At 37.2% G+C, this 22,991-nt stretch overlaps 2 protein-coding genes across 2 annotated transcripts in view; one reads left to right on the top strand and one right to left on the bottom strand.

Annotated features, from left to right (window-relative positions):
- Positions 1-3,327: 3,327 nt before the first annotated feature.
- LOC139689683 (C1GALT1-specific chaperone 1-like) lies at positions 3,328-11,448 on the bottom strand. Its single transcript, XM_071586873.1, has 3 exons — positions 10,564-11,448; positions 10,326-10,483; positions 3,328-5,017 (listed from the first exon to the last, which is right to left on the bottom strand). The coding sequence occupies exons 1-3, from the start codon at positions 11,288-11,290 to the stop codon at positions 4,643-4,645; spliced, it is 1,260 nt and encodes a 419-aa protein (XP_071442974.1). The 5' UTR covers positions 11,291-11,448; the 3' UTR covers positions 3,328-4,642.
- Positions 11,449-12,413: 965 nt separating this feature from the next.
- The window catches only part of LOC139689672 (nuclear pore complex protein Nup160 homolog), a 67,167-nt gene continuing 56,589 nt past the window's right edge, over positions 12,414-22,991 (top strand). Inside the window, exons 1-5 of the mRNA XM_071586861.1 lie at positions 12,414-12,636; positions 12,721-12,826; positions 14,461-14,674; positions 19,352-19,466; positions 20,853-21,048. Of these exons, the coding sequence (XP_071442962.1) occupies positions 12,552-12,636; positions 12,721-12,826; positions 14,461-14,674; positions 19,352-19,466; positions 20,853-21,048 (716 nt within the window). The 5' untranslated portion in view covers positions 12,414-12,551. The remainder of the gene's footprint in view (positions 12,637-12,720; positions 12,827-14,460; positions 14,675-19,351; positions 19,467-20,852; positions 21,049-22,991) is intronic.

Raw genomic sequence — 22,991 nt, 5'->3', positions numbered from 1 at the left:
TGGTGCCCTGGGTGCAGTGTCCCCTCTTTCATTTCTCTTAAAACCACAATATATATTCCCGCCAGAATCACAAACCAAGGAGGTAGTATCTATTTTTAGCTCTCAGAATTTCAATAATAGGGAAGCAGAATGCAAAAATCAAAAAGGAGAAAATTGGTCTGATAAATTGTCTTATTGATTTTGTATATTTCAGTATGTATATTGATATGGAACCTTTCATGGTTTGTGATCACCAAACTTCGATAATTGGCTTGGGCACAGTGAACCACTGACAACAATGTAATCGATATTAGTTCATCCATCAGCCATTGATGATAGGAAATACATTCTTATGAGTTTCACCTTAGAAAACTTGCACCTTCCATTTAAAACAGCCACTGGCATTAAATGATGGCAACATTAATGTATTTTAAAATGTCATTTGAGTTTGCCTTTTTAGAACAGGAGAACTTCACGCGATACACCTTTGCCTCATGGAAACATCTAGCCACATGCAAAACTTTGCTGTGAATATTGTGACATTGTAATCAATTCGCATTTTACTCTTGCAGATGCAAAGACGCTCCACCTCGCCACCCAAATACGACTCAGGCGAGTATTCCATCGTACCTTCAGCATTTATCACTGATGACACAAACTCACCATCAGATGTAAACTTGGGAGGGGGAGACATTATTATTCGAGTCCATTTATGTGTGCATATTATGTGGCAGGGATAAAAATTACTGGGAACGATTTTTTCCCGATGTACCTGTATGTCCCAGCGCACTGGCACCATGTAGGCCTGGTGGTGGGGCATCTGCTCTATAACATGCACCCAGCACCAATTAACTGCAAGTGTATGTTCAGGCCAGATCATGTTTTAGTGGATTCCTGTGGAGTGACTTGGTGCAAGCACAAAATGCAACAAACAATGGAACAGCGGTACGCTATCAAATTTTATGCTGGACTGGGGAAATTGGCTACAGAGACATTGGGCATGATTTGCCAAGTGTTGAAGGATGAAAGCATGTCACAAACTGCAATTTTTAAGTAGCACAAGCTCTTCAAAAAGGGCTGAGTGTGTGTTGAGGACGAGCCCCACACTGGACAGCCGTCGACGTCAAGAACCGACGACAATTTGCAACGTGTGTGAGAAGTGTTGTATTCAGACCATCAGCTTGTGTTGTCTTCATTTGAACATCTTCCACAGGAAATAATTTTGCATTTGGATACTTTGCTATTTTTAAATCTTTGTAGAGTACCTAGACTGATAGCCTACAGAGGCAATGAAATATCTTTTTTATTTTGCTGGGCTAAATGGATTATATTTTAGGGGGACAATACCCGAAATATCCCAGATGCATTGTTGGGGGGGCATTCATCCCCCTTCAGGCAAGCCCAAGTTCAAATACTTCACTCACAACAATGAAAATAATAATTGCTCAAGAGAAAAATGCAAGGAAATGTATGCCAGATGATACATGCATTTAAAATTTACTTATTCAGATTAAGAATATTCAAATAAATGCCACAAACACTTTAGAACACACGCATTTAATATTTACAGCATATACATCAATGTAAAACAGCTATAAAACTTGATATAAAATTTCCCAGCGATGATTTTGTAGAAAACAACAAAGCACCCATTAATGCAGATATGTAAACTCCACTGCTCTCATTTTAAATCAGTAACTCTGGAAAAATAATAACATGCATGAAAACGCTTAGAACATGAAACTGCAATACTGTTAAAGAACTAGATGGTCTGAATCAGTCAAGGTGATCATCACCTGCTTTGTAAAAACACAGAAGGTAATAAAAATATGTAATGATTCACAAAAGATATGCACAGGAGAGATTTTCCAACAATGAGGTTATGGTCATGCTCTGAAAATCAACCCTCAGCCATCAATAACTTTCTAAGAATCTTGACAATCCCCTATTGATACATTCTCCAACTGCATTTCAATATAGTACTTTCAATTGCCGGCCTCACTAAAGCAGTCCTAAATTACCTCTGGTAACAATGTTATCGAAAAAATTGGGTGCCCACCAATGACCTTTAGGAACCACTGAGTGAAAAAGTTTTCCAAGACCTAAGCACACTTCATGATAATTTATGGACATTTGTAGTGGCTCATAAGCCCCCAGGAATTCTGGCAAGCCACTCTTGGCAAGTGATATTAGATTCCCTGGCTCAGCCATTCTGGAATACGCAGCACACCTGATCAAAATGCACACAACAGTGAAGGAAACATTAGAATTGGAATGAAATTTAGAATTTGAAGGCAGCCATGTCACCCACCAGACCAACTTTCAAGTTTGCATAATTGAAAAATAATTCAATCAAATCATCGATTGTTTAATAATTTAAATGCTCTCAAGATAGAGCAAATACAATTCCGCCATAAATGTAAATGATACCATAAAGAGATTTATAAGTAAGCCTTTCAATCCTAGGATTGGTTTACTGCAGCCATTCTTTCCATTCTACTATATTCGAATGCCAGAACAAGGCTGCATATTCTAGAGAGAATGATGGGGTGGTTTCCCATCACTTTCCACATCGCAGTACTGCGGCCGATACCGTGAACTTCACTCTGGCCCGCAGCTGCGGCAGCTGATGCCGGGGCGACCCTCCTTGGTCTGCGTCACCAGTCGATTCCATTGTGTTAAAAGATTTATGAATTACATAATAAAAGTATATACATCAAAGTCAAATGAAATTTACAGCAGGTTGATTTGATTAAAGGAGAGCATACATCACTCATACATGCTGCAAAAGCAAATTTGTAAGCATACACAGGTACCTGCGTGTGTATATATGTATGTATATATATATATGTGTGTGTGTATATATATATATATGTGTGTGTATATATATATATATATATGTGTGTGTATATATATATATATATACTCATTTATATAGAAACAAATATAAGGAAAAGGTATTATTCTTTCTTCTTGCGTGTTTTCTATTTCTCCAATGGTGGGTGAAACAGCTCCCTAACGCCATCTCTTGGCCAAAGAATTGGGGCACTTGGTTGCATAAAGCATCGCAGATCTCAGTGTAAATTATGTTTCCTACATAGCTCAAGTGATTAGGAGCCTCCGCCCGGCAAGTGGAAAGATTCGGAGTTCAAATCCCGGTCTAGGAAATATTTTTACATTCCTGTTCTGCTCGATTCCGCCTTCCCCACCCCTCCTGTGTTCGTCCTTTATGTGAGTTCCTATCCCTTTTCCTTATTTCTGTTTCTATATAAATGAGTATTTGTTTGCCGTTTGGTGGGATTTCGTCTTTGAATGTGTGTGTGTGTGTGTATATATATATATATATATATATATATATATATATATATATATATACAGTGTGTGTGTATATATATATATGTGTGTGTGTATACATATATATATTTATTTATTTATTGGACTATTATATATTATATATATCAAAAATAATCACCACACACAACCCAAGAGAAGAGATTATTAAAAGATTCATACGTAGGTAATTTGTAATTATCAATAAAAATATCCAAGGGGTTGAAAATGGCACCACCGTAACACATCATAAAACCAACTAGGAAAGCACCCTTTTCACTACTGCAGTGGTCGCCTCTATGAGGTGCAAGGGCTGGCCTCCATTTTGGGTTATTATAGGTTATATACAGGTTAAGGTAGGTTTAGGACGGACACAACTACTCTTGTCTAGCTAACAAAACACAACCCCCATCCTACTCTACAACAAGCCCCTCTACATCTTTATATACTTCCTTCTTCCCTTCATTTCGTCCAACATCCTTTCTCTGCCTTTTCCTTGTTTTCCCAACATTCTCCCTTCTATCACTGTCTTCAACATCCCATTCACAATCAATATGCTTTACATTCATTTTTCCTGCCTCCATAGGATTTCTCCTAACAAACCCCCCTCCTTGTCCACCATACCTAGTACTTCCTCATTTGCTTTCCTTTCATGTCCATTTCACCTTCTCCATCCTCCTCCACACCCATAATTAAAAAACCTCCAATCCATACCTTGCTTCAATGACCATGGTTTTGACGAGCCTTTTCCCAACATCCTTCCTCAAAATCCCTGCCATCAAGTCCCTCCTCCTTGTAAAAGTCTCTTTGCCCAGTGAAATTCTTCTCCTAAATTCTCTACTACTTTGACCATTTCAGTCCAGAACACTTCCGAGATACATTAAGCTGTTCCATCTGGTCTAGTTTTTGCCCTCCTATATTAACGTTTAACTTATCCTATCTCTTTCTGGAAAATCACATAACGTTTGTTTTATTTATACTGATTATCATCCCATATCCCTCCCATTGAATTTCCAATTCACACAGCAATGCTTGTAACCCCTTGGCTGACTAACAAACTAGAGCTTGGTCATCAGCAAACCTAACCTAACTCATTGGGGTAAGCCACATCAAATATTAACATAAAAAATGGAATGCTTCATTAATTTCAGGTACCAATGGACACTCTTAGCAAATAAATTACAAACCAAAGGCAAAAGCCTGACATCCAAAAATTGATTTAAGTACATGGTGCAAAATTGATCAAAAAATACATCACCTTCCAAACACACGTTTGATAAATATCACTTCATCTTCATAATCACCACTTCCTGTAGAATCACCACAATGTCAATCAATCATCACTGGCCGATGAATTATTTGCCATTGCTGACAAAATAATACTGGACAAAACATCTGAATTGCTCATGCGCAGTCCACTTTCCATTAGTTTTTTGTTGAAGTTAGCTGGACCAGATATTTTCTCCTTCCAAATGTTGAAAAATTCCTCTGAAGAAACATCTTCAACATTCTTACCTTTTATTCCCTCTTCTATTAAAAATTTCTTCCAAACTGAATCCTCTGGGAATGGCGTAGGGGCCGGCTGATTTCCAATATGGCCACCGTACATAAACACTTTCAGCTGATATATCAGGTAGTTGTGTTGATATATTTTGTCAGGCTCTGTGCCATGAAACGTTATTGAGTAGTCACTACAACAATTCCTGCCCTAGGGATGGAGGCAATGCAATTGGCTCGAATCAGAGACAGTTTACTCCAAATATTACTTAAAATTAATGCATACCAACAACTTTCAAGTCACATCCTCAACATTGGCCCTCTAGTTATGAAGAACAGACATCAGTGGTAATGCGTTACATGATAAGCTGAAAAGATAACTTTTTGTAAATCTTAAGTCATTGATTTTCCCATTAGCATTTTCACGAAACATTCATTTTATTTGATTAAAAGTTGACACGTTAATATTCTTTCTCAGCTTATACAATATTTAATGTATTCATCCTTTGAGAAATGGACACATTTTGATACTGAATTCAAGTGGGAAAAAATATATTTGTTTGAAATATTTCATGACGAATGTAATTGTTAAATCTGATTAAAATAATATTAATTTAATCAGGTTTTGATATTAACTTGATTAAGGATATATTCATCATAATATTACTCCATTTACTTCCACAGTTACCATCCTCCATGTCTGCACCAATAACTATATTCAGTTGGAAGGCATGCTAGCTAAAACAAAGATTCCAATGAAAGAAATTTGATTTAAATAAAAAGATGCTAGGATACAAAATAATTAGGCATTTCCAAAAAAACTACATGTGTTTCTATGAATAAATATTAAAGTGGTATAAATATTTCTAGTGCTTTTAAACAGTAGCAGTGGACGCTGCTAAGATCATTTCCATTTGATTGCAATCCATGAAGAGTGAGATTTCTTGCAGTAATTTAAAGAAAGCATTATGCAATTGGTAGAAATATTCATGTCATTTTTCTGCAACCATAAATGCATAAGCATGAGGCTTTCATGATCAAGAACTCCCGAAGTTCAAGATGAAACAAAGGGCCTGATGAAGACGACAGCTTGAGGCACTATCAGATACATAGGCATGAGGTTAAGGAAGTGATAGGGTTCACAGATGGGAGGGAATGGAGCAAAGAAGGAAACGGTGACAACAGGAAAGAGATGTATCTTCATAAGATAAATAGATAAAGAGGTCTATAGGGCCTTGGATCAAACAAACAAATTTGTCAATAAATTATCTCAAAGCCATGGAGTTTTCCATGAGAAAAATAGTATTTTAAAAGATTTCAGGAGAAAGAGAAATTAGATTTTGAATTTCCTTAACTTTTTCTGGTTTCACAGAATACCTTTTCCTACATCCAGTAATATTTGAATATTCACATGAAGCTGTTCAATTGAAGAATTTAACACAAAGAAGACAAAAGCCATCACCAACACCATGAAAATGAAAAACCATTGGCTGCTGTTTATCCCTCTTCCTACCACTGCCCTTTCCAACTATGCATCCGCAACACAGACCTAACCAGTCTGACGATATGCGTACAAATTAAATGGATAATTCACTCATCCCCTAAACCAGTCCCATCTTCAGTAATACATTCATTATTCCTATCCAATTCACTCTGTGAAACCCTATCTCAAAATCTACGACAGCAGCAAGTACGTCCTGATTGTATCCCATGTTCCTCTCTGTTAGTGACCCCACCATAACCTCTATGCCACCACATGAGCCTCTCTCTTCCTGAACACAAACATCATCTCCTGAGCAGACATTTACACTGCTCTCCATCCTCTTAATTGATGATCCTGAGAACCACTTAAGCTCCATGAAAAATCAAACTTTGTGGTCTATAGTCCTCACATGTCTTTCCTCTCATCGGGATGACAGCCAACACTTATCTAACAAAATCTTCAAACCAAATTCCTCTATCATAAATAGTGCACATTAAACCATTAAAATTCTTACATCCATCTTTTCCATAGTACCATGTGGATACCTCCACAACCTATAACACAATGCTTTTCCCTAACTGCTCACAAACGTTCACCAATTTTTCATTAAGTTTTAATAATTTTGGAATTTTTCTAATGTCTGGTATCTGGTTTATTGTTTATAAGCAGCATGATTGATTCATACTTTCCTAGGACTGGATGCAGATTCACGGGGTAAAAAACAAGGAAGACACATAACATAGATGGTTCAAACATTACTTTGGAAAAAGAAAAGGAGTACAAGGAGGTAGTAGAAAAATGTATTGATAAAGACAGAGAGATGGGTACAGTAAAAGAAACATCAGAACATTAAAAAGGGACATAGACAACTGCAAATGAAACTATAAGAGCGAGTAACTCAAGGATTATGGGAAGGTGATTGAGACGATTGAGAAGATAGATGATCGAAAGAAATGGATGAATGCAAATGCAGAATTAGGTACAAGAAGGTAAGAAAACATTTATACTAAAACTGAAGCAGGTACATAAAAATGAGAAAGAAGCATACTGGAAGCAGTCTGTGGTTGTGGAATGCTAAGAAAGGAAGGGTGAAATGGGTGCATTGTATAGATGGGTGAAAGATCTATCAGCTTTTTAGGTTTAATTATTGATGAAAGCTTAAACTGGAATGAACATATTAGGCTTCTATGCAGTAACCTTTCTAGAATTTCCCATGCCCAAAGAAACCTAGCAAAGGTTATAGATCAGTGGTTTTAAAAGCGGCCAAATTTGTTAATTTCCAATCTCTAGAGTGCTAAGAAATTATCTTTTGGGGCTCTGCTAAGGGTGTTGATCAAGTAATGACCATGCAATAAAAGAGTTATTAGATAATGTCCGAAATTCAAAAAAGGGAATCATGTAGATCTCATTTTATGAATTTTTTAATCTTACTTGTAACACGTTTGTACATATATCATGTGTGTGTGCATGTTCTAGAAAACATGTGTCTATTTGAAATAAATGAGATGTCCATTGCTATGTCACAAGACAAAGAAAGAAGGTGCATTTAAATACAGCATTCCTCTTCTTTGTTTCAAAAAGGACCCCTTGTGCTGGCATTAAAATTTATTATCACTTACCAGCAGGCATTAAAGATACCAACTCATATCACATGCTTAAATCAAGGTTAAAATCTCTTCTAATCAAGAGTTGTTTTTACGACCTAAATGAATATTTATTGTCAAGGTACGACAAGAGGTAATTCCACTATGACCATTTATCAGAATGCGGGTGTACATTTATTGTTTTTGTGGGATCTATCTTACATTTTACCATTGTAAAATAACAAGATGAGAGAAAAAAAAGTAAGAAGGGAAAATCCACAAACAACAATGAATATTCAGCAGGAAAACTATTATTTGACCCTATAAAGATTCAAGGGAGCTGGAAAGAATGCATATAGCATATATTTGGAGTAGATTTCAATCCAGCAAATTTAGACAAAAAGAAAATAGGGATAGTTTACATCCAGGTATATTTGACGGCAAGTTAGAAGAGGATGCATGGGAATTGAAATCACACAAGTCTGTGGGGGAAGGTAACATTTTTTGGATCTAAGGGTTTTAAATATTGTGATAGAGTTTTTATGAGCTTATTTATGGCATTTATGGGGGAAAAATGTGGCTAGAAGACTTCATCTAATCAATGTTAGTTCCAACCCAGAGAAGGGAAAGGCTACATCATGTGAGAACAATTAATTTGATTTTGCATGCAGCTCAAGTGGTTCTCAGGATCATCAACAAGAGGATGGAGAGCAGGGCGATTGATTACTTCAGGATGATCAGTTTGGGTTTGGGAAAAGGAGAGGCATGCGTGATGCCATTGTAGTCATGGGGTCACCAATAAGAGAGGAATATTCAGGATGGATTTTTTTGAGTTAAAGAAGGGGTTTTATGGAGTGAATTGGGTAGAATTTATGAATGTATCACAGAAGATGTGAGTACACTGGAGGGATAGGTGACTTATCCATGGTCTATACATGACTCAGGCTGCCCAGGTCAGTGTTGAGGAAGTCCAGTTGGAATGGGCAGTGGTCGGAAAAAGGGTAAACGGGTGTGCTCATTATCATTCATGCTTTTCAATGTTTAAGTGGAAGAAGTAGTGTAGAGGTAGTATGGAAGCATGGAAGGAACTGAAGATAGAAATGAAAGTGGGTGCGGAACACATACAAAAAGTTAGGTAGTCAGGTTTGCAGATGATACAACTTTAGTTTCAACCAAGAGGTAGCAGGCAATGCTGAGTACACTGGAAAGTCAATGCAAAAGGTATGGGATGAGAATAAATGTAAACAAAACAAATTTTATGAAGTTTATGAGCATGAGGAAGGTTAAATTAAGCGATAAAATGTGAGAGCATAAAGTATAGCAGGTAGAACAATTAATGTGGAACAAATGGTCACACGATTAGGGATATGAGAAGAAGACTTGTGATATAAATAGAAGCTTTCACAAGAAGGATGGAATTGTTGACAGAGAGGTTAAGAAAAGACCAGAGAAAGAAAGAAGTGAAAATTTTGTTATGGAACAAGGCTTTGTACAACCTGGAAACTTGGTACTGGAAGCATCTGGGACTTTTTAAAAGTGGGTGTGGGTAAAGTTGGAAACAGTAAAATGGATGGATAGGAAATCAAACAAAGAAATACTAAGCATGGCTGGAGAGCATTGTCGGGAGAAATGGAAAGATGGATGCAGAGCATTTTGATTGGCGATGGAATGCTGAAGACTGCCATAGAGGGGAGGATGTTACATAGGGTAGGGTGAGATAGATAGATAAATTGAGGTCTTTATTTGGGCAAAATTGAAACCAAATGGTCCCTTCTTCCATTTAACCCATGTTAGACATGACCATTTGTAACGTAAATTAACCCATGTTAGAGGATGTTGGAACAAAATGAAGAAAGATTTAATGGATGCAGAAGTGAAGAACAATTTATTGTAGGGTGGGGTGTCAGGTTTTGTCTTGTTAGGCAAGATTAAGACATATAGGAGGGTACAGTTTCTAGTCAGTCCAAAGCTTACCTTCAAATAGTAGACTACCAAATAATAATGCCTACCATCTCTGATTTACTACAACATGTAAAAAGATGCATGAATTCCAAGTTATAAATTCTAAGAGCCATATTTTAATATATCAATCAGTTTACTTTACAGTTATCTATCAGTTTACAACTGTTTGGAATTCTGTAATTATGCCAATGAATGTTTTCCAATCAAATAAATTTTTTGTTTCAATAGCTCCGAGAGCATTTTCTAGTCATTATGTAGAGCTTGTAAAGCGAAAAATCTGTTAATTAATAAAAACTGCTATTTTGTTTACATAGGCAGAATTTTATCTCAAGTCAGTAAAATAAATAACAGTAAATGGTGAGTTGATACCAGCAGGAAAGTTAATGATAGTAATAAGTGAAGTAAATGTGATAGCAAAGGCAATTGAGGATTGTTCGCATTATACACAAGATAGCTTAACTTTTAATATGCATGAACTAAGTAATAATTACCTCCTTCACAGGATAAATGCCTTTAGTCCAATAACTAGCTAGAGATGATATTTTACCAGGGAAAAGCAATTGATTGAAATTGTACCCATGGAATCTTCCTTTTCCAAACGAATCCCTTGTATCTTCTGGGTATATCCCCATCTCCTTCAAATGCTTCCCTGTAATTATAACATTTGCGACTATTTTTTTTCTAATGTTCTGTTGAACTGTAATTTGACAAAAATGTAAAATTAGTTACCAAGGTAATAATCTTCATTCCTCCAAAATTTTCCTCCTGTAACGCAACTATCAGTCGCGTTAAATTTTTTACGAATTGCTCTGACGGCACCTTTACTCAGTACATAGCCAGCCTGAGCTACATTGTAGTCCACACCCCAAAACTTGATGGCATGTCCCATATAATACGGCTTTTCATAGCTCAAATTTGCCACATACATACGCAAATTTTCAGGAATGGCAAACTGTGATTCTGGTAGAAATAGGACCCAATGCAAAACTGTTTTGTGAGATTCCCATAAAATTCGAATGGCTTCGCACAAAAAATGCCATGAAGATTTCGCTTGAAGCTCCATAACTGGGACGGAATAATTTTTGGGGGGCCCGAAAAAAGTTAATTTATTGCAATGTGACCCCCACGTATCACGAGCCGTGACAGCCTTACGGTCGTCCCGTACAAATACAACACACATTACATGAACGGTCTGAGCTAACAGATACGCTTCAGTTTCGTTTACTTTCGATGAGTTATACATCAAATCCTCATAATCAATTAGGTCTCTATTTGAATGCTTATGAAGAATAAAATTCGAGTGCTTTTTTCTGGGGGTTTTATGACTAGGTTGGTATGGTACTGTGACAATTTTTTCCTCCACGTAATGCAAAATAAGAGCAAGTGTTGCCCCTATTAAACAACCGAGTAAGAAAACACTGAACGATCCTCGCCTGAAATTCCCGCGCGGAATCATCTTGCATCAAACATGAACAAGAAATTCAGTCTTCAACTAAACAATTCTTACAAAAAAATTACCCATTCTGATTACGGCACACGTTCTCATATTACGCTTTCACTATGTTTTACGAGAGGAGCATTGTTACTGATACTTCTTCACTTCAGTCCATTCGAATTGCGTGAGCTTACCGAAATCACACCATGCGCTTGCGCTGCTGCGCTTTGTTTCATGGAACGCCCATTTCCGGAAGGCCCATTTCATCTTCTCATTTTTCTCTTTAGGAAATCCATTCAAAGAGGACGTTGTTTTCCAAAGACTTCTTCGTCGTGACTGCGTAATCTATTAATAAATATTACCAAACCCAAGCCCTGAAATTGGTCAATCTTCATAGGGAATTTAAAAAATCCGTGACATACTCATTTGGCGGAACACAAAAACAAATTCAACTAACTCATCTTAAACTTTGCAATTGTAAAATGACGAGGTGAAATGTTAATGAATAATTTCTGTGTTTTACTGTGATCTTTATTTTAAAAAAGAAATATATTGATGAATTTACCCAACAAAATTTGATCATACATGGATAAATATATTTTCTAGACATATCCTACATTTGTATCATTAAACAAATCACAATAAGGGCAATAAAAGGTAAAAAACAGCATCAATCATTTCAGAACAGGACTCTTGTTCCAAGCATAATGAATCATTGTCATATTTCAGGGCAGATATTTACAATAAACTATCATTAAAGGAATGCCCTTTTGTTTCAGCAGGTTGCACTGAAATCATCCGAAGAAACTGCACTTATTTTCACTTTGGCTATACAATTAAGGAATCAGATCAATTACACTCTGGCATCGAAAACATGTGTATGCATATACTCATGAGCAATCTTGAAAGTGAAGTAAATTGTTAATTATGAATGTCAATGACGCAATAACTAATAAAGTCACGGGAAAATAAAACCCAATTAAAAAACCTATGTTTTTATTTTCTGACACCATCCTCTGGGGCGCTAAGTGTCTATATCTCACCTTTTCAGGCGTCCCACGCAACTCATCTGTACCTCTCATCCCTCATATATATCATGCGCCTCTCGTTATGCGTTTTGGCGCTAGAACCGGTGTGATTTAGTTACACGGGTTGAGAACGTACGGAAATGTAATTGACTTAGGAGTGAAGGCGAGAAGTAATTAAGTTGGTAGGACTTAAAAAGTTTAATTTTGTTTGGTCTATGTTGACTAATTCTATTAGCATTTTTTAAATAAACACGATGGATCACATGCCGATGGGCTTTAAGGAAGTCATTCCAGACCAGACTTATTCCTCTAAATGGAAGGAGTTCATAATTAATGCAGGTAATCGTATTGTCCATATTTGCAGAAACATATATCGGTAATAAAATAAATATAATATGTAATTGAGAACTTCATATTTTCTAGGAGGTACTCAAAGTACTCTACAGGATATCAAGGTGCCAGAAAGGGCTGGAGGATTCTGCTATAAAGATTCATCAAAACATTACACGAGGAATCGCTTCATTTATTGGTATTTATTTTTTACTGTGTTATGTTGTCAGCAATCTCTCGATTGCTGAGAAGCGTGGTTATGATTATGCAAAGTATAATTTAAAGTTTCGGTTGATAAAATATTAAGAGAGTAATCTGTGTGATGCTTTGCAATGGTGAATCACCTGCTGGGTAAACTTTCCAGGTGTCGAACGTCGTCTTAAAAGTGGGCAAAGGATATCAAGGGGGAAATTAGAGAGGAAAAATGAATACATAATTGAAATTAAATAAAAATAAAATGATAAAGGGGGGTTGGAACGGTACAAATGATTAAACCGCAATTTTTATTTAGTTTTCATATCTTCTGACTTCTTCTTTCATTTAAAAAAATGACGTATAACTTCTAAATGTACACTCTGCCCATCTTTTTATGTTGGCCAATGCACCACGCCTTTAAATGTTAGAATAAACAATCACATAGCATCTTGCGACCCATTCTCCCCATCCGCCTCCCTCCCAGTTACCAGACATGCAGCTACCCACAGTGAAAGTTTTCATTATTGTTTCAAAGTATTTATTATTTCCGCTGTCCCGTCAACAACCACACGGGATTGTGAAGGTGCAGTGGCTACTGTACTGGCTTCCCTCCCAGAGGGCGTGGGTTAAAAGCCCGGAGATGGCTGATATTTTTCAGTGGTATCTTATTCCCCTCTTGAGGTGCTTTGTGGGAAGCACTTTGAGTGAGTACGCCATCCGTCGGACGGGACGTTAAACTGTTTTACCCCTTGGCGCCATTCGTTAGGAGTAGGCTAATGCCGATGTCAGGTTTCTCTCCACCCTTCCTACCTTTCCCATCCATCCCTAATGGCGCTAATGACCTCAGCTGACGGTTGCCTCCCCTAAATCTTCTACTTCTAGGAGAATCACAGAAAACATAATAAATTCAAGTCAATACTCCTTGCAATAAAATTTGGAATTTTGAAAGGAGTTAAGTCCAGTAGAATTGGACAAGATATAAAATTATATCAAGTTTCTGCTTGAGAATGAATAAAGGATAAAGTTGTCAAACTTTTTATCCAAGAAGTCTTGTTTCAAATTATAAATTGGAAATTCATTGAGTTCCAGTACAACCTTATTTTCTCCATCATGTCTCAGTGTGTGCGCAATCCACTCAAGTAGTTCTCTTTTCCTGTATGTGCTCCGCAAGGGGTTTCCCTCTTCCCTGCTGCATACCCCCTCATTTCTGTCCATTAAATCTTCAGCACTTGGTTTCCAAAGCTCTCTTCTGGTGTTATTTTCCACTGGCGATTATCTAGATCTACACAGTGCTTCCTCAAAACATCCTTGTGTTGCATTGCTAAGCTTGTCAACCATGAGCATATTGTTTGAGCGGATTGTCACCTGCCTACATAGTTTAAGCTACCTTTCGTTTGAAGTCCTTCAAGTTTTGTCCCTCCTATACTACAGTGCTTATGATTTAGATGGAAAATTAACTATGTAAATATTAAAAAGGCTCTTGTATGTTAAGGAGAGCGCTGTACATGTTGGATAAAAATATTTGATTAAAGATAACATTGTTTGAGTTAGTTACTTTTTTACAGATTTAGCCATAATTTCTTAATAATTATGTGATTGGTTTATTTTTAAATTTGACTGTACCCTTTGTTTCACTAGGCGGATCACAGGTGATGTGCTGGAACTTGTGGAGCAGAGTTTGGAAATCAATCTTATCGGGAACCATGTCCGGTACAAATTCCAAGACACGGCTATTCTTGAAGGCCTTAGCATCCATGAGGCTGGTGGTGGTAGCAATGTTGTTTTGTTGGTGGCCACTGTGTCCAGTGTTCATCGTCTTACATTCCCTCATCCAGATATCATTCACAAAAAGGTATTTAGTCATATGGCTCGTTATTCATTTTTATGTGCATGCAATGATGAGCCTGGAGCTATATCGTTTATGCTTGGGACTGCACATTTAATTTGGGGAAAACTACAGATGATTTGTAATGATTTGCTGAAAGTGTGTGCAAAATAAATTAATTTTATCTTTAATGGAGCATTTTATCCATGTACTCATGAATTGAATTTAGGTCACATAATCCCCATTTATATGGACCAATAAGAATATGCTCTTTTTTAGTCAAAATTACCTGCCCAAAAATATATTTTAAATTTTACATTTCTTAATGCTGTATGCATTCAATATTTATCAGTGGTCAATTTATTGCATGCAGATTTTCTACTATCCATGCACATAATTCATTTTACTGTCATCAATTATTTGCCTGTAAAGACATCTTTCTCCAACACAATCTTTCTCCTGATAATCGCACAACTCAATCGCAATTTTCCTTTAAAGTACTTCCCATGTGCAAGGGGAATCCTAGAAGTACCTGACCCAACCAAGAAAACACAAAAATTTTGGAAAAAATGTATTTATTTTTCAACATTATCTCCTTTAAGCCCTATACCCTTTTCCCAGCGATGTTCGATATCCTTTTTATGGTAAGAACTTTCTTGCTCCTCAAAATAGCCATTAACTGCCGACATCACTTTTTCACGGTTGGAAAATCTTTGACCACCGAGGAGCCATTTTTTCAAGTTTGCGAACAGAAATTATCCAAGGGAGCTAAATCTGGCGAATAGGGTGAGGCATGAGGTAGCAATTCAAACTTAATTCCATGAATTTTGGCCATTGCAACAATGGATTTGAGATCTGGTGCATTGTCTTGATGAAACAACACTTCCTTCATAGCCAAATGCGGCCGATTTTACATGATTTCTTCGCTCAAACGTTGCATTAAATTTGCATAACACTCGCCGTTGATAGTTTTTCCTTTTTTAAGATGGTCAATGAAAATTATCCCACGTGCACCCCAAAAAATGATTGCCATGACCTTGCCTGCAGATGAAACGGTATTTGCCTTCTTTGGAGGCGGTTCTCCCTTTAAAATCCATTGTTTTGATTGTTCTTTTGTCTCGGGTGTGAAGTAATGGACCCATGTTTTATCCAGGGTCATGAAATGGCACAAAAATTCTCCTTCGTTGCTGTGAAACTTTGCTAAACACTCAATTGAAACATCTTCAGGACACTGGTTTTGCTGGTGTCTGAGCAATCGCGGCACCCATCTTGCACAAAGCTTTCTCGCGTACAAAATTTCAGTTAATATGTGATGTACTGCACTTTTTGAAATGCTTACTATGCCTACTAGCTCGCGCACTCTGAGTCGACGATCATCCAGTATCACTTTGTGGGTTTTCTTCACCGTTTCTGGAGTCATCCCCTCATTTGAATAACTGATCGTAGCAGTTTTCCACTTGATAAAAATATTTTTATTTACGACCGGGTTTCGATGTATTACATCATCATCAGGTACTGATGAGACCTGATGATGATGTAATACATCGAAACCCGGTCGTAAATAAAAATATTTTTATCAAGTGGAAAAGTGCTACGATCAGTTATTCATTATGTTCGACTTCCACCACATCACGCCTGAAGCTACTCAATTTATCCCCTCATTTGGTCGACCAACGCGATGCCCATCTTGACAGCTCGTACGGCCTTGTTTAAACTCTGCTTCCCAATATTTTACTCTTGTAAATGAAGAAGCAGACTCACCCAGAGTAGAATACAGTTTATATTTTATATTGATCGGGCTGAGGCCTTTAAAATGAAAGTAGTGTATCATATTATGATGACCAATTTTCTCCATTTTCACAAATTAACTGAAAACGTTCACTATTGATGGCTGCCAAACAAATACTAAACAATGTGGCGTCTTCAAACTTGAAACATATGCTTCATAGATTGTGTACTTTCTAATGCGGTGATATTTTTCAAGCAACTACCACCATCTCTGGGTCAGGCTGGGTACTTATGGGTTTGCCCTCGTAAATGAATCGCTCTAGTTAAGTCCCTTCAAATTTAATCTGTTACTTAACTTTCCAACTTCTCTAGAATCTCACTACTTTAGTTGTCATGTAGTGAATCTTCATCCTAAAACTCTCACACACCTTCAGCAAAGTATGCAGTAATATCTGCAATCCCGTGATTGCCTGTGTAACTATAGCTTGACCATCTGCATACCTAACTGAATAAATCATTTTGTCTCTCACCCACTTTTATTCCCAGCTCAAGCACTTCCTATTTGCCACCCTTAGCATTTCCTCTGGATTTCTGTTAGAAATTACCAATGATATAAGGCGACCCTGTCTCACTGCTCTTCCTATTTCTGCCATCCTGTTTTGACCTCTGCCGCCCTTAACTGTGCCATCTGGTTCATGTGCAGATATCAACTAAGTCACCCATCTCTCCACTCTCCTCTCTATGTTCTGTAGCATTTCCATCAACATTGCCTTGTCAAACATCTTCTCAAAGTACATGAAGTACACAAAGATATTTTGATCATATTCTATAAACCATTTCTGCTGGCATTAGGGTTTCATTGTGTGTTCTTTAGCCCTTTCTCTTCAATTGATATATCCACACAGCAAGTATGGCAATGTTATGCAACCTTGTAATGATAATTCTCAGAAAAACATTGCTGATTGTAAAATTAAACTTAAACTCATTCTGTCCTTGCTCAGTGCTATTTTACTCTCTTTTGAGATGGGAATCAAAATTTATCAAATGAAATCCTCTGACCAATTATTTCTGCTCTGTAAAATTCCAAGGAATTTCTTCCTCTCTATTTCTCTCAACTCTTTAAGTAATCTGTAGATTCTGATAGTAAGATGTCTGATCTTGTTTTGTCTAGTTTTGTTCAACTATATCTCTTTTAGCATTTTTTCAACCTCATCTAATAATCTTGAGTTTTAAGCTAACCCTGTCTACATCACATAACCTCTCTGTTTCTAAACTGGCTGATCTAATAATACAGTGGAACCTCACAAAACGTGCATAATTTGTTCTCAAATCTTCCTTGTAGAGCAAAATATTTGTTAAGCAAAGCAATTTTTCCCATATAACCTAAGTTAAAATAAAGTAATGCATTCCTTGCTGAAAACCAATCAATTGTGTGAGGTTTATTTTAAAGAAATTATTTATAAATTGTTCAGGTTCGTTAATCATCCTCATCTTTTCTCCTGTCGAAGAATGAAGTGACGAACGGAGAATGTGAACTCGATTTGCTGGGAACAAATGACATGTAGCCTGTAGCCTCTTCTGAACTGTACACTTCTTGAGGATTTGTGAAGTTTGAGTGTTAAACAAGCAGGGGTGTATCTATGAAAGCCATCTTCGCCATTCCTAATCTGCTTACTCTCATAGCCCTCTTGCTTCGTCCATCTCAATGCTGCTGCTCAGAAGGAAAAATCTTCCTCGAGTTCCGTGTATGCTCATTGTTTGTGTAAAAAGTATTGGAAAAAGTTAATGGAGAAATAGATTTGTTTCAGATATTTGCTACATTGCCTGAAAATTCTTCAAAGTACCTCCCCTGAACGTTGATATAATTCTGCTGGTGGCTTTTCCACGACACGAAGGCCCCCTGGTAGGCGGAAGGTCTGTAAGGGTACACTTGCAAGCTTCTTTGATGGCACTTAGGGTCCCATGGTGGTGGTGTGCTTTGAGGGAGGGAAGATTTCACTTTTATGTAGAAATAGGAAATAGCCTGCTGGTGCCAAGTCGTGACTGTGAGGGGGTTGGGAGATTGTCGCAATGTAGTTGCAGGTCTTCGCAAGCTGACACTCGGCTCTGCTCTTTTGGTCACCCGGCAAGACCTTTGGGACAAGTGTAGCTCAGATCTTTTGCATCACCAATATTTTAAATAATGTTGGTGTGCACTGTCATCTTATCAATGACAATACGATCTGTAATTATGAGCACACTTGACCAATTTCACGCACACATCAGGGAAAAAATTGTTACCAATACTTTTAATACAAACCTTGTATAGCACAGGTTAAATTTTTAATTCGAGTTTGCTCATCACCCTGCTCAATAGCCGTTAGTTTGGCCAAGTAAGGCAGTTATACTTAGTTAGAATTGCATTGTTCATAATACCTAAATTGGTACAAAGGTTTTTATTTTCCTGTTCGTTGCATATTTTCATCTATGTATATTTTGTCCATTAAATTGAATTTTTGAGAGGAATTGATTAATTTAAAGATTGTAATGCTTAAAAGAATGTGTATTATATAATGATATGAAATGGTGCAAAGATGTTCGATGATGGCTTTGCTTGAAGCTTGAGCTTGGTATGGCATGAGTAGTTCTGGTTGACTGGCAATCACAGAATAAGTCATAATCTAACCATGGTGCCAGAATGGAAGAGAAATAGACAATGAGATGAGGTGTTCTGGCACCTAATATTTATAATAACGATTATGGATGATGAAAAAGTTCGCCAATTTTAGTGACCTCCCCCCAGAATACATTCACTTTTGGATTTCTTTTGTCTCAAATAATTTGTGTTGATTAAAATTGCGTGCCCTCGGAATGTGACCACGCCCCACCATAGTAGAGTTGAAGAAATTTGTTCCCCATTTAACCCATGTTGCAACTCTTGTGTTTGAGAATAAATTATTGTTCAATTTTCCAATTGAGGCTTTTTCACATCTTAAGGATCATTTGTCATCGCACCACCCGGAAATGAGCGTACCGTCCATATTTTCGGAAGCATCGCAGTCTGCTGCACGTGATCCTGCAACCTTTCATGTAATTAATAATGCCATTGCAAGTAAGTATTTTCTGACATGTTTTTGGTCACATTAAGTCTATTCATGTACAAGTTAACAGCATCAGGCTTAACATTGTGCAATTCCTTCATGACGAGGGTAAAATATAAGAGAAACTTTAAACTTCCACACACTTTAAATGTTCTACGACCTTGGTTTCACCAGATGATGTTGCACAGCATCAAAACTATGCTCGTAGAACATTTAAAGTGTGTGGAATTGTAAAGTTTCTCTTATATTTTACCCTCGTCATACACAAGTTGTTTAGGCGGCAACTTCTATTTATACCTACCTATTTATTCAGCCAAATCAAAACAGCATTATTTTTGAGTTCGTGTGTCCATGATCTCAGAATTCATGGTGCACCATTACTAATCAGAAAGATAATGGCTAAGAAAACAAAATTTGTTGTTTCACATAGCATTTGATCTTCGATTAGATTTTATGCAGTCTAATATCTTTTGGCTACAAGATGATTCACTACCGGCCAGTTGCTTATAATATTTATATTTTGTGTTTTACCAAAGTGTTTTTCTTTTTTTATCTTGATGGAGGTTCACTGAGTTCGACCTCACATAATTTGCAAGTGACCTGAAGGACTCTATATGGCTTGGACCTCAATGATTGCCCTTTCATTGGAGTTCCTCCATCATTTAACCCCACTCATGCTTGCTAAACAATTTTGATTGCCCTTAGGTGATGTAACATGCACATGTGTTTTAAAAATATGGCAGTCACATTGACTTGGTTGTGAAGAAGTCATATTTGAAGTGAAACATGTGTATGTGTCCACGTGCTCACTCACTCGCAAGGTATATTCGAAGGAGTTGAGGAAAGGGATAAGGCATGCAGGAAGAGCAGTCACAGGGTTGATAGGGAAGGTTGCTGAAACCAATCGGAAGAAAGATGTTGGAGCCTGGTAATTAAATCTTGCTCCTCCAGTTCTGTGAAGAGGAATGCACCCCTGGGATCGCATGATAAACCTCGGAATCCACTCTGGTTAATCCAACTGAGCCCCAGCAGCTTCTAGTGCCACGCAAAACATAGTATTCTCTAACCACCATAAGGGTGGACACACTTGGAGAGGATGGAATTGGGAAGACAGGCATGCATTCAAAAATATTATTGCTGTGCATCGGTGGGTGCGAATAGTCGGAAGGAGGGAGTGGGCCAATGTGGCCAAATACATTTATTTGGAAAATTTCATCTAGTATATAGTTTGATTCTTGATCTGGGTCAAATCTTTTATGAAGATATCTGTGAAATCTTTCTTGAAGGATATTCATCCCTTTAATGTTAATACATTCTGATTTATTTCAGTAATATATTTTGTCGATGAAAAATGTAAAAAATTCTTATTCATATTTTATCATTTGTTGCCGCTGTAGATTCAATGCTGCCTCATACCTCTGCCTCGTGGCTTTCCGCCAACGATGAGGCCTTGTTCGCCCTGGGCTATGGGACGGGTTCCGTTCTCATCTTATGCATGGGCTCATCGCGCATTGGCTTGGTCTCATCTGCTGAACTCAAGCAGTCGTCTGTTATCAACCGATTGTGGTCAGGAATAATGCCGGAAGCATTGAGGTGAATTTTTGGTGTTTTGCAACATTACCCAATGCATATTATGTTTTACTTGGGCTCTAACCTTTTGTTGTTCCCACTTGTGTTAGTGAGAACATAATGTATTATAATAGGCAGTAATATAATGAATGCTAATCTGAATTTTAGAGATGGACTGGATGTCATTTTTTTAATTTTAATTTAACTGAAATAGTCCTGCCATGAATATTAAAGAAAGCTGGATACAGTTTTTTGCCTTGTTTTCCAACTAACTTTGTAATCAAACTATGTGGTTAAGTATGTAGCTGGAAGTCTAGTAAGTTTTTTTTGTCAACAGTAGTTTTCTGACCCAAATTTATCTTTAAGCTTTTCAGTTTAGAATTAAGTGGCTTTAACCATTATGTAAATGGTTTTATAAAACTTCTGTCATTATTTACTTACTGTTCAAAATGGTCAAAAGACAAAATTCATCAGTATTTGGATGGGTTTTTATGGTCACCAAATGCTGGAAATATGAATATAAGCACAGATACAAAGAGATAATGAACAATATTACAGATAATTTTCTTTAAGTGGTAAATCGGAATCCCCTATGTCCTTCTTATGAAAAATAATCCTGTGCCACAGACGTGGTAAAAACATTTTTTTCAAATATGGATGTCATTATCTGTGTTACCACGCATTGCTTGTCTGCCAGAATGTAATAATATAAAGTATCTTTCATTGTTCAAAATGGTCAAAGGATGTGGAACTAACCAGCATGTGAACGATTTAATTAGATGCAAAGGAAACAATGTAGGATATGGGCACAGATACTAAGATTTAATAAACACTACTACTCATACTGGCAGCTGAAGATTCTTGTTTTGAATTTTTTATCAATGAACTCGTCCACACCGTAATACAGTTTGCTTTGTAACAGTTAACAAACTTCCGTTTATAAGTAGCAGGGGAAACAATGGGTTTACTTGATTTTGGAAGTGTATTGTGAATTTGGGAATCATAATTTTAATTTATTAGTACTGGTGTCATTTAATAGCACGATCAAAACACCTCTCTGGTTGATAACTGAGTATTTTTGTAACTAGTCTGCTGGTTCAGGATATGTTTTTGCTTGATGATAGAGAGCTACATAATGCTTTCCCTGTTGAACACTTTCTTGGCCATCGCTATCCTGAATTTAATTTCCTTTTCATTTCTCCAGATTTTTGTTACCCCCGTATCCAGATATTTGTACCTCCACTTGTTCCAGTGACTCTCCTTCGATTACAATATTTATTTCCTCATTTCCACCAACATTCATTCCTTTGGTCTTGCTCCTATTTATTGTCAAGCCATACTCCTTCATGCCATTAAGGTGTTGCAACATCCCATGTAACTGTTGTTGATCAACTGATGGCCCAGAGGATCACGTCATCACCAAACCTGATGCACACGGCCAGATTCCTTCCTCATAAATACGACGGATCAGCCCATATAGCCTCTCCATCCCACATTTTCCTAAACATTTCAATAGTTCCGCGGGAATGTTATCCACCCCCACGGCCTTCCTTAGTTTCATCTCCCTTAATGCCCTTTCTATCTCATTGTCTAGTATGCCTGGACCTAAGTTGTCTTCCTCTACGTCATATTCTTTTTCAATGTCTAACTTTGTTGATCTAAGTTCTTTACTATATAGTTCTTCTATATATTCCTTCCATCTCTCTTGGATCTTTCCTGTGTCAACTATTACCTTATCCGCCTTATCTCTAACTATTAGCATAGATCTTCCTTTCTTAATTCCCGATAACGATTTAACTTTGCTGTACAGCGCACTGATTTAACCCTTCCTGTGCAGACTTTGCATATCCTCGCACTGCGTCTTCCACCATGCTTCCTTTGCTTTATTTGTTGCCCGCCTCAATTTATTGTTCAATTCTTTGTACTTCATTTTGCCTAACTCTGTATTTACATTCTTCCATTTTTGC

This window comes from Hetaerina americana, unplaced genomic scaffold (genome assembly GCF_022747635.1).
Source record: "Hetaerina americana unplaced genomic scaffold, ioHetAmer1.1.p SCAF_27, whole genome shotgun sequence".
NCBI classification, from domain to species: Eukaryota; Metazoa; Arthropoda; class Insecta; order Odonata; family Calopterygidae; genus Hetaerina; species Hetaerina americana.
This window is presented reverse-complemented; position numbering and strand designations above follow the sequence as displayed.